The sequence below is a fragment of the Ovis aries genome, chromosome 23, assembly GCF_016772045.2.
Source record: "Ovis aries strain OAR_USU_Benz2616 breed Rambouillet chromosome 23, ARS-UI_Ramb_v3.0, whole genome shotgun sequence".
Classification (NCBI taxonomy): domain Eukaryota; kingdom Metazoa; phylum Chordata; class Mammalia; order Artiodactyla; family Bovidae; genus Ovis; species Ovis aries.
In genome coordinates this window covers 22,140,049-22,155,790 of record NC_056076.1, presented here as the reverse complement: position 1 = coordinate 22,155,790, position 15,742 = coordinate 22,140,049, and the positions used below count along the sequence as shown (strand labels likewise).

Sequence of the window (15,742 nt, the reverse complement as noted above, 5' to 3'; positions counted from 1 at the left end):
TTTCTGAAAAACTGGAGGTGAGATAACTCGGGAGTGACAAGACATCAAGTACGGAGACGACCGAGGCGATGAGCGGTGCCGACTTCCCACGGCGACCCCCGCCCCTAGAGCATCCTTGACCGGGCGTCGACGTTCCTCGGGTCTAGAGGCCACCACGGGAAGGCGGTGGGAGGACCAGATCCACGCGCTGATTGGCTGCCTGTGAGCACAGGGCGGGGCGGACGGAGGCTCGGGAGAACCGGCGAGCGGAAGGCCGCGGGCGGGTACTTCCGGTCTTTGTGGCTCTCTGCTGCAGGTCCGCGGCTCGCGCCCTGGCCGCTCCCGGGCTTCGCGGTGAGGGACTTGGGACCCGAGGCGGAGGGAGGGCGTGGAGGGCACTCGGCCCCGGCGGCAGGCGCGGGGTGGAGGATCTCCGGTGCTCCGCCTGCCCATCCCTGGGTCTCGGCATTTTGGGGCGGCATCGCCGAGTGTCCTGGGGACGCAGGGGAGGCCAGCAATTTAGCCTCTGCTTTCGGCAGAAAGAGCAATTATTCCCCCTCCACGGTGACTTTTAAGATGATGCGATTTAAGCGAGGTATAAAAATAGACTAGTGCGACGGGGCTGGTAAATAAACTACAGATTTGTAGGCTAAATAGTCTGTTCTCTAAAGTTAACTGTAGGTTAGGTTAGGGTTAAATTGTACTGATCTGTCCTAACTAATTCAAGGGCATACCCTTCCATCGAAATTCTCTCATCCAGTAATCAGATCATGATCGATCTACATTATGAAATTTAAAACACAAAGTATTAGTTGCCATATTTCACTTTTTAAAATGTTTACTCCCCTATGAGTTCTAAGCATTTTGAGAGTTTAGATTAACGTTTTTGCTTTTGTGTCTCATAATATCTGACGTGTTTTTGAGCACGTGGTAAGCATTTAACAAATACTTCTTGGTTAATTCCTGGGTAGACTCTTAGGAGTAAAAACCTTTGTATCCCAATACCTGGCCCAGGACAGAGCCCATAATAAGTGCCTCAGTGTTTGTTGAGGAAGTGCATGAGATAATAAATTTGATCAAATGGCAACTGTCCAACGATGTTTTCATTAAAATCAACTCATGTTTAATATGAATTTTTAAAAATGTTTTATTACTGCCTTAGATGAAAAGCACCATAATTTGCCATGCTGCCGCTACTGCTAAGTCGCTTCAGTCGTGTCCGACTCTGTGCGACCCCATAGACGACAGGCCACCAGGCTCCTCCGTCCATGGGATTCTCCAGGCAAGAATACTGGAGTGGGTTGCCATTTCCTTCTCCAATGCATGAAAATGAAAAATGAAAGTGAGGTCGCTCAGTCGTGTCCGACTCTTAGCGACCCCATGGACTGCAGCCCACCAGGCTCCTCCGTCCATGGGATTTTTCAGGCAAGAGTACTGGAGTGGGATGCCATTGCCTTCTCCATAATTTGCCATAAGTAAAAGATAACTAAAAATAAATTTTTAAAAAGCGTATCAAATCCTAGCTAGATACGGTTACCCATGGAAATCTGAAGCCTATATTTTAAAGAGAATTTTGCAAGTTTTACAGATGATGTTAAAGACAGGCTGTTCTCCCTGATGCAATCAAGATTGAAAGAGAATTGAAGAGGAAATGTCCCAATATGTAATTCAAGTCAGTGCTGCTTTCTTTTGCCTCTAAAATAATTCCTCATAGTATAAATGTGGTAGGAATTCTATAGAATGAGAGACATTGAATGAGGTGAGTGATTTTTAGTTTTGTCCCTTGTTTATTAGTTACGGTCTCCACCCTGATCCCACTGCATATGTTATTCCAGTGACTGATCTTTATTATTACAAGTTCTTAGAGATTTTGTTTCATCACTGTAATTTTAACAGTGCTTTTATATCCTTCAGGAAAGAAGAGATTAACCAAACTGAAATACAGGACACAGTTTTAGTGAGCTTCACGCTAAGCTGTTTCAGCCCAGAATGGCTCTGGAATCCAGAGCAGTTTCAACCCCAGTACCTCAGAATTCTCAGGAACAAGAGCTAATACTGGTGAAAGTAGAAGAAAGCTGTTCTTGGGGTCAGAAACTTAAGCAGAATGGGAGTACCCGATCCTGCCAAGAATTGTTTCGCCAGCAGTTCAGAAAGTTCTGCTACCAGGAGACACCAGGGCCCCGGGAAGCGCTGGGCCGACTCCAGGAGCTTTGCTATCAGTGGCTCAGGCCTGAGTTGCACACAAAGGAGCAGATCCTGGAGCTGCTGGTGCTGGAGCAGTTCCTGAGTATCCTGCCGGAGGAGCTGCAGATCTGGGTTCAGCAGCATAGTCCAAAGAATGGCGAGGAAGCCGTGACTCTGTTGGAGGATCTGGAGAGGGAATTTGATGATCCCGGGCAGCAGGTGGGAACAGGGAGATGTGATATGTTGTGGGGAAAGGAATGTACAGACTCGAGCATGTGGCATCATAAGAATGGGATGAGAATTTATCTCCACTGAACCATAACCCTGAAGTGACTACTAGGGCCATACCCATCTCTGTCCTTCGTAGTTCTTTTGTCCCTATCCCTCATCCCAGGAGATGTTTTTGTTAACCCCTGAGAGATTTTTACTAAGCATTTTCCCTAGGGGTTTTCTCACAGAACTAACTATATTTTACTGATTTCAGGTCCCAGCTAGTCCACAGGGACCAGCAATGCCTTGGAAGGATTTGACCTGTCTTGGAGCAGCCCAGGAGTTTACGCATATTCAGCGCCAGCCTTTAAAGAAACAGCTGAAACCCTGGGAACCTTGCCTTTCCCCCAAGAGTGGTAAGAAATAGAAACTCATCTGGAAACTTATCAGGCCTCTGGTCTCGAGGATACGGAATTAGCTACATTTTACAGCACACTCCACAAGAACCTCATCTTTATTCTAGAAAGGAGGTGCTCACTTTTGCAGCTTTGTATTCAGCAGTCCTGGTAAATTACAGTTAGCCCTCCCTGTGTCAGTTTGCCTGTCCTTTATTCATTTATTCCTTCATTGCTGCTGCTAAGTCGCTTCAGTCATGTCCGACTCTGTGCAACCCTATAGACAGCAGCCCACCAGGCTCCCCCATCCCTGGGATTGTCCAGGCAAGAACACTGGAGTGGGTTGCCATGTTCTTCTCCAGTGCATGAAAGTGAAAAGTAAAAGTGAAGTCACTCAGTCCTGTCCGACTCCTAGCGACCCCATGGACTGCAGCCTATCAGGTTCCTCTATCCATGGGATTTTCCAGGCAAGAGTACTGGAGTGGGGTGCCATCACATGTTGTATTGTGGTGGGCAGTGGTTCTCTATTTTCAAGGAATGTTTGGGTCTAGATGGGGTAGTTGGCAAGCACAAAGGCAATTATAATACAGTGCCAGGTAGTAAATTATAGAATAAAAGTAGATACTGGGTCCTACTACATATAAAGGCACCCAAGTCAACTTTAGAGGTTCAAGGAGTACTTCCTGGAACGAGAGACATCTCAGCTAAGACATGAACTGTGAGTAGAGGTAAGCTGGGTAAATAAGTGGGAGGAGGAGCTTCCACACTAAAGGGAAAAACTGTTTCTCTGCTCACAACACTTCTGATACCGGATATGTGGGGTCTTCCCTCCTGTTAAGCTCTTCTGACACTAACTACCCAGAACCAGTGCAGACCCCACAGGTTAAGGTTTCAGTCCCAAGAAACTGAGTCCTCCCCTGCCCTCTGTCAGATACTAGTCTCACTTCTCACATGTAGTGAATCCCCAGACTACCCACACTTTTGTCCAGGTTGGCTGCAGATTGGAGATTCCACAACTGCATCCTGAGGTTTCATAATTTGCTGTTCACCATTTCCTGTTCATTGTAAGGATACTGATGACCAGCCAGATGAAGAGGCGCACAGGGCAAGGTCCAGAAGGGGCCTGAGCACAGGTGCTTCTCTTCCTGGAGTTCAGGATGTGCCACTGTCCCTGAAGCTCTCTGAACCCCTTTATTTAATGTGTTATGGAGGTTTTGTTAGGCATGATTAATTACATCATTGACCATTGGGGATTAATTAACTCAGTCTCCAGCCCCTCTCTTTGGTGTTCAGGGTGGGACTGAAAGTTCTGACCCCCTGGTCAAACTGGAAAACCTTTGGGAACCAGCCCTCCATGCCCTCTAAGAGTCAACTCATTAGTATAAGCTCCAGTATCCTCTCCTCTCCACCACAGACCAAACTGCAGGGGTTTTAAAAGCTCTGTGCCAGGAACTGGGGTTGAGGCCAAATATATATTTCCCACATAATAATGTCACATAAGCAAGGGCCACAAGGTCCTAAAGATGAGAGAAGACAACCCATTCTGGAAATTTCAGGTAATTTGATTTAACTTGAAGAGAGAATTCCTAGGGAAGAGAGAGAAACTAGAGGGGAAATTGGCACACAGGTTGTGAAAATGTGTCTGTCATCCTAACTGGTTTATACAGTGCAGTGGGGTTCAGCTGAAGGGTTTTAGACAAGGGAGTGACATGATCAGACCTGTGTTTTAAGACTCAGTTGCAGAGAGGAGAATGGATTTGAGAAGGGCAATGCAGAGTCTGGTTAGAGACAGTTGTATCCAAGTGGCCACAGGGAATAAATGAGGATAGGGTGAGAGGTGGGGAACATCACAGCTGAAAAAATACATCTGATGATATAGTTTAGTTTGGGACATTTTGGTGTTTGTGAATTATTTATAAGTAACATGGCCAACTCGCATTGGATATGAGAGTCTGGAGCTTAAGAGAACTGGGTTAGAATTGGCGATCTGGGGAGACATTAATATGTAGCCTAAGTAGTGACTGACGATGAGGAGGTAGTTGGTGGACTGAGGACATGTGAGAGCTCAGGACAGAACTCTGAGGAACTCGTGTTCAAGTGACTGACCTTGAATCTGAGAAGGAACAGCCATAGAAATCAGGCTAATGTGTTTAAAAGAGAGTGTCTCTGGAAGAAAGGTGTAGTCCGCAGTATCAATGCTACAGAAAGGCCAGCTAAGGAAGATCCAGAAAGTAGCCATTGGATTTAGCAGCTATGAAGTTGGTGATTTTGACGAGGGCAGGGTGGAGGGTGCATAGGTAAGGCAGACACCAGATTACAGAATGCAGACCAGTACAGACTGTTGTTTGAAGAAGCTTTACTCTGAGTGGGAGTGAGGTTGCATGAGGGAGATGTATAGCCAAGGAGCTTGATTTAAAAAGATGAGAGAGACTTGAATTTATTTAAGTGGTCAGGAGTCAGCGGAGAAAGATCAAGACAGTAGGCATGAAATAGTGGATAATTGATTTATTGAAGTCTCAGAGGAGGCAGGAAAGGATAAATTTCAAACTATGGATGTAGGCCTTAGTATTAGAATGGAGGAGGGACCCTATTTTGACCAGTAAAGAAAAGGTACATGCAGACAGCTATATCTTGTGGGCAGGAGCATCTATTTTCTCTAACGTAGAAAGGGAGTATTGAAAGTGACTGGAGAAATAAAACATTATTTTTTGTTATTACCATTTCAGGTTGTGAGAATAATGAATTGGCAACAAAGGACATATCAGGAGAGAAATCACAGAGACTTTCCCAGGAGCCTTCATTTGGAGGATTCAGTGAACACAAAAGCAGTTTAGAGTGGCAGCAAGGGAGTGCTCCAGGGGAGACATTGAGAAGATCCCCTTCCCAGGGGGCCAGTTTTAGTCCAGTAATCTTCACACACAAATCGCTAGGAAACAGAGACCACCCCGAGCCCCAGAGAAACCTGATTCTAAGCACAAACTCTGTAACGTATCAGAGATTTCCTAAAGAAGAGAGACCTTACAGGTGTGACATCTGCGGGCACAGCTTCAAACAGCATTCTTCTCTAACACAACACCAGAGAATCCATACTGGAGAAAAGCCCTACAAATGTAACCAGTGTGGGAAGGCCTTTAGTTTGAGGTCCTATCTTATTATTCATCAGAGAATCCATAGCGGTGAGAAAGCTTATGAATGTAGCGAATGCGGGAAGGCCTTCAACCAGAGCTCAGCCCTCATTAGACATCGGAAAATCCACACCGGTGAGAAAGCTTGTAAATGTAACGAGTGTGGCAAAGCATTCAGTCAGAGTTCCTATCTCATTATCCATCAAAGAATTCACACTGGTGAGAAACCCTACGAGTGTAATGAGTGTGGGAAAACCTTTAGCCAAAGCTCAAAGCTTATCAGACACCAGCGAATTCATACAGGAGAAAGACCTTATGAATGTAACGAGTGTGGAAAAGCTTTCAGGCAGAGCTCAGAGCTGATAACCCATCAGAGAATACATAGTGGAGAGAAACCCTATGAGTGTAATGAGTGTGGAAAAGCCTTCAGCCTGAGCTCAAACCTCATCAGACATCAAAGAATTCACAGTGGAGAGGAACCTTATCAGTGTAACGAATGTGGCAAAACCTTCAAAAGGAGCTCAGCCCTTGTGCAGCATCAGAGAATCCATTCCGGGGAAGAGGCTTACATATGTAGTGAGTGCGGCAAGGCCTTCAGGCACAGATCAGTCCTCACGCGCCATCAGAGAGTCCACACTGTAAAGTGACTTGTGAATACATTGAATACTGTAAATATTTCAGTCAGGCTTCTATCTTTGTTTGTCAGAAGGGTTTCATTTACTTTGGAGTAAAACTCCACGGAGGTGGTTATGAAGTACCAGGTCTCAAGTCATCTGACTACACAGCACTTCCCAGTGCTCATGCACATTGTTCCCTGAAAGCTTTCCTGTGACTAATCAGAACAGCAGGCAGAACTGTTGCTTCCAGCTTTTCTCTTGCCATTAGGAATCCTCAGGAAATGTGGAAAATGGGATTATAACATTTAAATCTCATTTTCCACGAGACTTAAAGAGGGCACAGCAATCCAAACTCTTGTCAATGCATCTAATGATCCATGGGCCAGATTTGGGGGATGTCATGGAGAGTATGAGGGACATTTTCTCAGGAATGCAAAAGGTTTTACTGACCAGTTAAGACCAGTGGCAGGGCAGCAAGTCATGGGGAACAGTTTCATCAGTGACTTATTGAGCCCAGGGCAGGCCGGAAGTGAGACAGTGAAGAGAAAATACAAATTACATTATCCCAGCAGTTATTTTTTGAGTGGCTGCTATCAGGCACAAGGGGTACAGTGGACAGTAAGCCTGTCTGCAGTTTCATGGACAAGGCAAATAGGCAGTGATACTGGTTCCATAAGTGCTTGTGTGATGTTAAGGAGTACCTGACCCAACCTTGGATCAGGGAAGGCCTCTGAAAAAAATTACCTGAAGGATAAGTGGGAGTTAGCCAGGGAGGTAGGCCACCAGGAAGAAAGTCTGGCACATCTGAGAAAAGGAAAAGGCTGTGTTAAGTAAAGCATGGCTGTTGAGTTCCTTCTGAAGTAGATTCCTGACTATAAAAGAAACATCGATGTAGCCAGTCTTATTTACTACAGTGTCTGCAGTTAAAACATGAACCAGTGGAAAAGTTTGTCAATAAAACCTGGAGTCTTTGGAACACAGGGCAGTAAGGAGCTTTGTCTTGGTTTGTGTGATCTCGGGGTAAAAGTTAATAGGTCATTTCCTTGTCCATTGGGGGGCCAGAAAGAGCCCAGTCTAGCAGAGTCCTGAGTTTCAGCTCTCCCTTGCAGGCGTAAGGACTTCTTTGGTGCTCTGGTCAGACCTCAGCTTCTAGCTCCCAAGGCTCTGGGCCAGAAGCTGCCATGTTGCCCTGTTGTCTCGGGCTGTGCTTCCACAATAGTGTGCACGCCCACCTCAGGTGCTAAGAAATATTTGTCCATTGAGGGTCTCTTTTTCTTCTCCAAGCACCTCACATATGTTCAGTTCTGTCTTTTTATCAGAAGTATCTCAAAGTCTTGGGAAGTTTGTCAAAGACCATGCTAAAGGGAAGTAACACTACCAGTCATGGTCCATCCAGAGACTGCCCTCTTGAGGGACCCAGCAGGAAATGTCTCCTTAGACAGGTGCTTCTCAGCACAATGCAGAAGGGTAGAGTTTAGTTAGCAACAGGAAGACATGTTGCTTAAAGCTTCTAATAGGTCAGAGGTATAACACACCTTCCCAGCTGGCATTAGTGGTAGGGAACCTGCCTGCTAGTTCAGGAGACATGAGATGCAGGTTCAGTCCCTGGGTCGGGAAGATCCCCTGGAGGAGGGCATGACAACCCACTCCACTATTGCCTGGAGCATCCCATGGACAGGAGCCTTGGTGGGCTACAGTCCATAGGGTCACGGAGTGGACACAACTGATGTGACTTAGCACATCACACCTTAACCAAAGATACAAACCTTTGGGAATCTCATGCCCTGTACATAGGAAAAAGGAGGGTTTTCATGAGGATAAATAGGGAAGTAATGCTCCTACTGGGGCGTGAGCTTGTACTAACCAATAAGAATGGTGGGAGGGCTACAGCCCAGGTTTGGAAAGAATGTAAAGAAGGATCAGTTCCATGTAACAGAATAACATGATAAAGCGATTCAACTCCTGTTCCTCTTCACAGAGGCAGACCCAATCAAACAAACTGGTAGAACAAATGCTAAGTAGGAATTGCTACAACATATTTTACAAAAGGCAGATACTCTTCATAGGGTTCTTAACGTATATTGGTAAGAAACATAATAGGTACGTGCAAAGGCTTTGTATAGATGTGTTACTTCTCAGACAGCCCATATTTTACGGATGAGATGAATGAAGGCTTAGGGTCATGGCTTACTCAAGATCATGTAGCTACAGAGTGGTGAGGTCAGACTGGAAACCTAGGCAGTAGGAATCCAGAACATGTCCATGGAGCCACTTCTCTGTACCGTCTCCCCATGAAAAGGTCCCGGTAGAAGAAATAGTACTGAAATAGGCAAGTCACGAAAGTATCAATGACAATGGACAATAAATGTTAGCCTTGCTAGAATTAAAGATGTATATTAAAGCAAGAGTTAAGGTGGCACTTTTTTCCCTGTCATAAAACTTAACAAAGATTCAGGGAAATTGGGACTCTGATGCTGCTGGTGAGGTGTGAATAGACGCTGTCTGGCAATCAATACCAAAAGCCTTAAACGTTGCCTTTTGTTAAAATTCTACCTGGAAATGTATGCTTCAGAAACCATCATGAATGTATACAGAGTTGTTAAAAAAAAATGCTGCTGCTTAATAATAAATGACAGCATATCTTAAGTAAAAACACAAGACTGTGTACAATATGATTCATTTAAAAAATACATTTATGCATTGAAAATACTGGAAATATATATAAACTGATTTGCCATACTGGTTACATCTGAGTAATAAGATTATAGGTGATTTAATTTTTTCTTGTGCTTGTGTCTTCCAACATTTCCTACAGTAAATATCTCAAACTTCTAAAGTTAGAGGAAAAAAGGTTTAAAAGGGAATGGAAGCCTAGGATAGTTGAAAAATACCAAGAAAAGCACGTGCTTTCTATAGCATCTTTGTACATTCTGAGTCCCAGGAGGTTAGTTAACTCATTAACTATCTGTGACTTCCTCACTGGTAAATGACAATGGCAGATGTGTTCACCTCACTAGTGTACAAAAAAGTCTGCAAATTGTAAATTTCTGTGAAGAACAGTAGCCTTGACATGAAGACTTCTGTTCTCATTGGTGCTTTTCCATGAATTTTGCACCACTGGCAAGTCACCTCATAACTCTGGACCCTTAGTCCAAAGGAGCTGAAGTAGGTGATCTCTTTAAGAGTTAAAGCTTCAACAGTCCTATGGTTATGAAATGGTGGGGGATGGGCACTAAATAAGGTAGATGCCAAAGGTAATTGTTTTTTCCTTCATCAGAATTGCTGGAGGAAAAGTAACCCATCTGTTTCTTTTCTGCTCAGAGCCCTCATTTCTTGGGGTGGAGAGGCAGTCCACTGTTTACCCTAAACAGATCCTGCACAAATTCTTAGATTTTAAAAGATGTGGAATGTAGGCACAGTGCTTAATATATTTTCTACCTCTCCCTCATGTCCACAGGCTAGTTAACACTGTCTAGATGAGAGAATTAGAAATTTAAACACATCTGACCTTGGTCTTAACTCCCCTGTGAATAGCTTTGCTTCTTTTACCCCTTGAAGTGAATCCTCAGAGCAGGGAGACTTGCCAGTCATTTCCGTACAGAAGGAACTCATCTGGAGATCATTTCTGCAAAGTCAAGAGGGAGGGTGAGTAGCTAGACCCACCCCCTGCTTTCTGATTGGCCAGAACCAGACACTGCTGCTCAGTAACTTTATCATTCACAGCTGTCTCCTTGGCAGGCATGAATGATGGCAGATCTAGAGGGCCATGGGGTTTTCCTTCACATGTGATTGTATTAAGGACCTGCTGAGAGGAGAGGGGAAAGCTGCGGCATTCTCCCAGACTCTTGCTCCCAAGGCAGGTGGGGAAGTGTCCTGATTCTGGTGGATGCAGGGCATGTGTGTTCAGAGGGGACTTGCTCTGATTCCCACGTTCTCTCAACCACAGTGCAGCCCCAGATGTCCCCTCAATTTTGTGGCTTCACCTGATGAACTGCATCCCCAGGGACTAGCTAGCGTCTCAGACATGTTTTGGCCATGGAATCAAAGGTGAGATCACCAGCTCCCAGCCTTCCACAGCACCTTCCCCTGTTCCCCCAACATGTCTCCACTTGTCTTATTGTGCTTATTACTGAGTGATCAATTTCAAAGCAAAACCTAAAACTCAAATTTTATTACAAGACATCTTGCATTACATTCTCATACTAAATAGCTGAAGTATAACAACAAGGTCCTATTGTATAGTACAGGGAACTATATTCAATGTCCTGAGATAAGTCATAATGGAAATGAGTATTTTTAAAAATATATAGATATATAACTGAATCACTGCTGTACAGCAGAAATTAACAATATTATAAATCAACTACCAAAAAATTTTTAATGAACAGTTGAAGTATATATTCAAAAGGATAAATGTTAAAAATCAGTTACTAAGAATGATTCAACAGACAAGATTATTACCAAGAAAAAATATATATGTGTGTATATTATATATATTAAGGTTGGTGGGTTAAAAAAAAATGAATAGAAAGTACTCTAAAATGTTAACAATGTTTCTATGGATGATGGGATCCTGGGTGATTTATACTTTCTCATTTCTATGCTATCAACATTTACAGTTCACAATCAGGAAAAGATATTCAATGGTATTAAAAACATGAAATCATTTGATTGTCACCTACAGGAAAAGGCAGCTCTATCCATCTGAAAAATCTTTTTAGATATCTGATTGACCTCACTAGTGATCCTACAGCCTCTGGACACAAAGGCTGTCCCCTCAATCCCACTTCCCCTGTTACCCACAACAGCTTTGATCACCATGTCTTCTCAGAAGTGACAGCATCAGGAAGGGAAACTGGGGTATCCTAGAAGAGGACTCAGACTTTCTCTTAGGTATTAACTGCCCTCAACAATTACTGGTGAGTTAATTACAACTGACAAAAATTAGTGAAGTAGAGTTTTGAGGAATCTGAGAGGGTAATTCAACAAATACTCATTGACCTCAAGTAGCTTAGCATCTGTGAGTCTGATGAAGAGGAGGGCAAGCAGGGAATGAGACATAGTGGAGCCTGGGAAGACCTCCTACGTCCATGTTCCTGTCAGCTTCTCATTTCTGGGCCCCAGGGTCATGAGACACGAACAGTCCAGTCCACACTGTCCCTCTAGCATCCAATATGTACTCCTTCCTAGATGTACAAACATGTCTTTTTCATGCATCACAGCCAAGTCTCCCATCACACTAATTTTCTGAGTACTTCAAGAGATTGGGATTGGCCACCCAACTCAGTGACTAAATAGGAAGCGAGGAACCAACACCTCTCCTGGCTTCTGGACCAGGAGCCACAAGAACAAATTGTTGCCAGAGAGAAGTCAGAAGAAGGGATGGTTCCAGATCCTCTCTTCATGCCATGGAGCATGCAATAACCTCTGCATGTAACATTCTCTTCCTTCTCGCTTTGTTCTGGCTAACCTCTACCCACCTTTTATGTCTGAGATTTCATCACATCCAAGAAGCCTTTGGTGACTCATGGACCAGGTTAGATATCCCTTGCCATCCATGCATTTCAACAGAATCATATATGCACACACACACATATACATATACTCACATATATGAATATGTGTATATGTATTACTGAATATGCATATGTATGTAAGGGCTTCCTTGGTGGCTCAGTGGTAAAGAATCCGCCTGCAGTGCAGAAGCCGCAAGAGATGTAGGTTAGATCTTTGGGTCGGGAAGATCCTCTGGAGGAGGAAACAGCAACCCACTCCAGTATTCTTGCCTGGAGAATCCCATGGACAGAGGAGTTTAGGGTCACAAAGAGTCAGATATAACTGAAGCGACTGAGCATGCACGCATGCATATGTATATAAAACTCACTAGCCCTTAACTCAAGAGCAATGGCCATGTCTGCCCCTGATGAATGGCGCATATCAGGCGCTCAGTAAATAAGCAGACCTCAGCAAGAAGGCCAGGGGTGAGAAGAGAACTGACATGGGAGGAGAATGAGTCACCATTCCCCAGATACTACTAAAGTGATCCAGGGCATAATCCAACATTTCACAACCTCACAACAGAACATTTCAGAGAACTGGATAATTTGGCATGTGCCTTCACCTGCCAAATACAAATGCACTTGCCTGGGCGGGGATCCTTGCCATTGGAGGCATCACCTCCTAGACCATCTTATAAGGAGCTCTCTCAGGATTTCTTCCCTAACCCCAGATTTACTGTGAGGGTGCCCATTCGACACTTCAACAAACATCCTTCTGTGGATCTACTCTTACAACAGTCCATTGCACTGGAAGGACAAGAATTCTGCTCTCAGAAAACCTTTAACTTCTGTGGAGTCTCACCCCCAAAGTGAGTTCCTAGCATTTCACAATTGTACAACTCTTACCCAAAGAGTTACACTCTGGTGTGAGTTCTCTGATGCTGCATGAGGCCTGATCTATGCCTAAAGGTCTTCCTACACTCACTGCACTCATAAGGCTTTTCCCCAGTGTGGATCCTCTGATGCTGGGTGAGGGCTGAGCTTTGATTGAAGGATTTTCCACATGCATTACATTCATAAGGTTTCTCTCCAGTGTGAATTCGCTGATGTTCCATAAGGATAGAGCTTCTACCGAAAGCCTTACCACATTCAGTACATTCATAGCCTTTGTCTCCAGTGTGAATTTTCTTATGCTGAATAAGGGCTGAGCTCCGGCTGAAAGCTCTCCCACATTCACCACATCCATAAGGCTTCTCTCCAGTGTGAATTCTCCGATGCCGGATAAGCTCTGAGCTGCCCCTGAAGGCTTTTCCACATTCACAACATCCATAGGGTTTTTCACCACTATGAATTCTCCGATGTCTAACAAGGTCTGAGCTCAGACTAAAGGCTTTGCTACAATCTTGACATACATAAGGTCTCTCTCCAGTATGAATTCTCTGATGTCTAATCAGCTTTGAGCTCTGGCAAAAGGCTTTCCCGCAGTCCAAGCACTCATAGAGCTTACCCCCAGCAAGAATTCTCGGTTGTGTTATAGCATTTGAGTTCGGGCTGAGACTTCCTATACTTTCGTTACATTCCAGGAAACTCTTTTCTGTGGAGATTTTCTTGGTGAAGCTTGCCAGGCTAAAATGTTTTTCCTGGGAAGGGAACTGACTCAGTTTGTTCCCAGAAGCACTTCCTTTCAGCTTCTCAAAATTGTCCAGACCTCCTAGAGCTTCTTCAAGTATCTGTCCTGAAAGAGTTTCCCCAGGGAGTCGTCTTGGAGGTATTGTGGTTGCTGATGCAACACATTCAATAATTTCTTGCTTTGCTGTCAATACTCTGTCAGCCACCAGCTTGCCATCTAAAAATGTGAATAGAAAATGCAAGTGTCATTTGCTCCCCATGCTGGAAGAAAAAACTTACTATAGTGAGAATAGAAAAGAAATCAAGTGAAATAGGTATTTACCTATTAGAAGGAAAACTCTTAAAAATTAGCTTCCAAACCTAGAATTAAGAGAAGTGACTTGGTTTCAGTTTTATTAAATAAAAAAGAAAATGGTTAAAAAAAAAAAAAGAAAAAAAAAAAAAAACAGAGAAGTGACTTGGGGTAGTGAGAGGTGCCTGTCCCCAGAGAGTAATATAGACTAGAATGAGTCAGCCTGGGAAAGAAGAGATAGTGAACAGTGAAAGACATTAGCTAAAGGAGATGGTGGTAAACAGGAGTAGCAGTGAGAGAGCAGGATGCTGGGAGACAGTCCTGGGTTAGAGGAGAAGGTGTGTTTTTAGGTAATGAGGGAAAGGAAAAGAGAAGATAGGAACAACTAGGCCAAAGAAAGATGTCTGAATCTTGAATCTAGTCCTTCTAGAAAAACAGGAGAGGAGAAAATACAATTAGAAAACATTTCAAGGTTTAGGACTGAACAGAGGTAGGCGGTACAAGGGCTTCCCAGGTGGTGCTAGTGGTAAAGAACCCATGAGCCAATGCAGGAGACGTATGTTCGATATCTGGGTTGGGAAGATCTCCTGGAGGAGGACATGGCAACCCACTCCAGTATTCATGCCTGAAGAATCCCATGGACTGAGGGCTACAGTCCATAGAGTCTCAAAGAGTCAGACACGACTGAATCAACTAAGCATGCACACACACAGGTGGTGCAAAGATAACCAGCAGATTCTGGCAAGTTCTTAGTTGATCAAATAATTACAAACAAAGAGAATATGATATGCAGAGCATAATAAAAGGACTCTTGTGATTCCTAACTCACTCAGGGTCTGGTGGGAGTCTTCCATGTTCACTTTTTTATTGATAAATGGTCAGAGAATGTTGGAAAGGAGAGGCAGATATGACTGCCTGGTGCCAAACCTTCAGCTCTCACACAGCTTGCCCCTCTCGTTTCTAGATTCCTAGTAACTCAAAACAGAAGGCTACTAAATGATGGCTAAGGTAACTTGAATTATTCTGCATGGAGAAAATCTGAAAAACTGTTACTTTCCACCTCCTCAAAGTCCTCTAAACTTATATGCATTCTACAGATCAGGAAATGACGTCTCAGAGAGGCTATATCATTGATATGTCTTGTTGCTGTTGTTTAGTTGCTAAGTTGTGTCTGACTCTTTGAGACCCCATGCACTGTAGCCTGCCAGGCTCCTCTGTCCATGGGATTATTGGAGTGGGTTGCTACTTCCTTCTCCAGAGGATCTTCCTAACTCAAGGATGGAACCCAGATCTCCTTCTTGGCAGGCAGGTTCTTTATCACTGACCACCAAGGAAGTTCACTGATGTAAGGTCACAGAATAAATAATTGGTAGAGTTAGGATTCAACCAAAGATGCTTCATGTCAAGGTTTACAGTTTTCCCTCCATGTCATATGCCTTCCTTATTGGAAGGAAGCATAGTCCATTCTAAAGGAGACCAGCCCTGGGTGTTCTTTGGAAGGAATGATGCTAAAGCTGAAACTCCAATACTTTGGCCACTTCATGTGAAGAGTTGACTCATTGGAAAAGACTCTGATGCTGGGAGGGATTGGGAGCAGGAGGAAGAGGGGACGACAGAGGATGAGATGGCTGGATGGTGTCACCAACTCGATGGACGTGAGTTTGAGTGAACTCCAGGAGATGGTGATGGACAGGGAGGCCTGGCATGCTGCGATTCACGTGGTCACAAAGAGTCAGACACGACTGAGCGACTGAACTGAACTGAACTCATGGCTATAATTGCATTGAGGGGAAAAAAAATTTTTTTTAACATT

At 44.2% G+C, this 15,742-nt stretch overlaps 2 protein-coding genes across 5 annotated transcripts in view; one reads left to right on the top strand and one right to left on the bottom strand.

Annotated features, from left to right (window-relative positions):
- Positions 1 to 265: 265 nt before the first annotated feature.
- On the top strand, positions 266 to 9,163 carry LOC101110376 (zinc finger protein 397). 4 transcript variants are annotated; one of them, XM_060405334.1, is made up of 5 exons: positions 266 to 333; positions 1,142 to 1,261; positions 1,894 to 2,382; positions 2,648 to 2,789; positions 5,495 to 9,163. In XM_060405334.1, exons 3-5 carry the CDS (start codon positions 1,969 to 1,971, stop codon positions 6,538 to 6,540), a joined length of 1,602 nt encoding a protein of 533 aa, XP_060261317.1. In that variant the 5' UTR covers positions 266 to 333; positions 1,142 to 1,261; positions 1,894 to 1,968; the 3' UTR covers positions 6,541 to 9,163. The 4 variants fall into 4 exon arrangements, with proteins under 4 accessions (XP_060261317.1, XP_060261318.1, XP_027816869.1 ...); XM_060405335.1 differs by having other exon boundaries at positions 1,142 to 1,651; XM_027961068.3 differs by having other exon boundaries at positions 1,142 to 1,738.
- LOC101116620 (zinc finger and SCAN domain-containing protein 30) overlaps positions 5,259 to 15,742 on the bottom strand; it is a 32,329-nt gene continuing 21,845 nt past the window's right edge. The window contains 1 exon segment of the mRNA XM_060405336.1: positions 5,259 to 13,854. Within this exon segment, the coding sequence (XP_060261319.1) occupies positions 12,923 to 13,854 (932 nt within the window). The 3' untranslated portion in view covers positions 5,259 to 12,922.

What these genes read in the sequence shown, in the direction of transcription:
- LOC101110376 (XM_042239393.2), top strand. Translation starts at nt 1,969, where the DNA reads ATGGCTCTGGAATCCAGAGCAGTTTCAACCCCAGTACCTCAGAATTCT. An exon ending in TTGATGATCCCGGGCAGCAG is followed by an intron (nt 2,383 to 2,647) that starts GTGGGAACAGGG and finishes TACTGATTTCAG; the next exon opens with GTCCCAGCTAGTCCACAGGG. An exon ending in TTGCCTTTCCCCCAAGAGTG is followed by an intron (nt 2,790 to 5,494) that starts GTAAGAAATAGA and finishes TTACCATTTCAG; the next exon opens with GTTGTGAGAATAATGAATTG.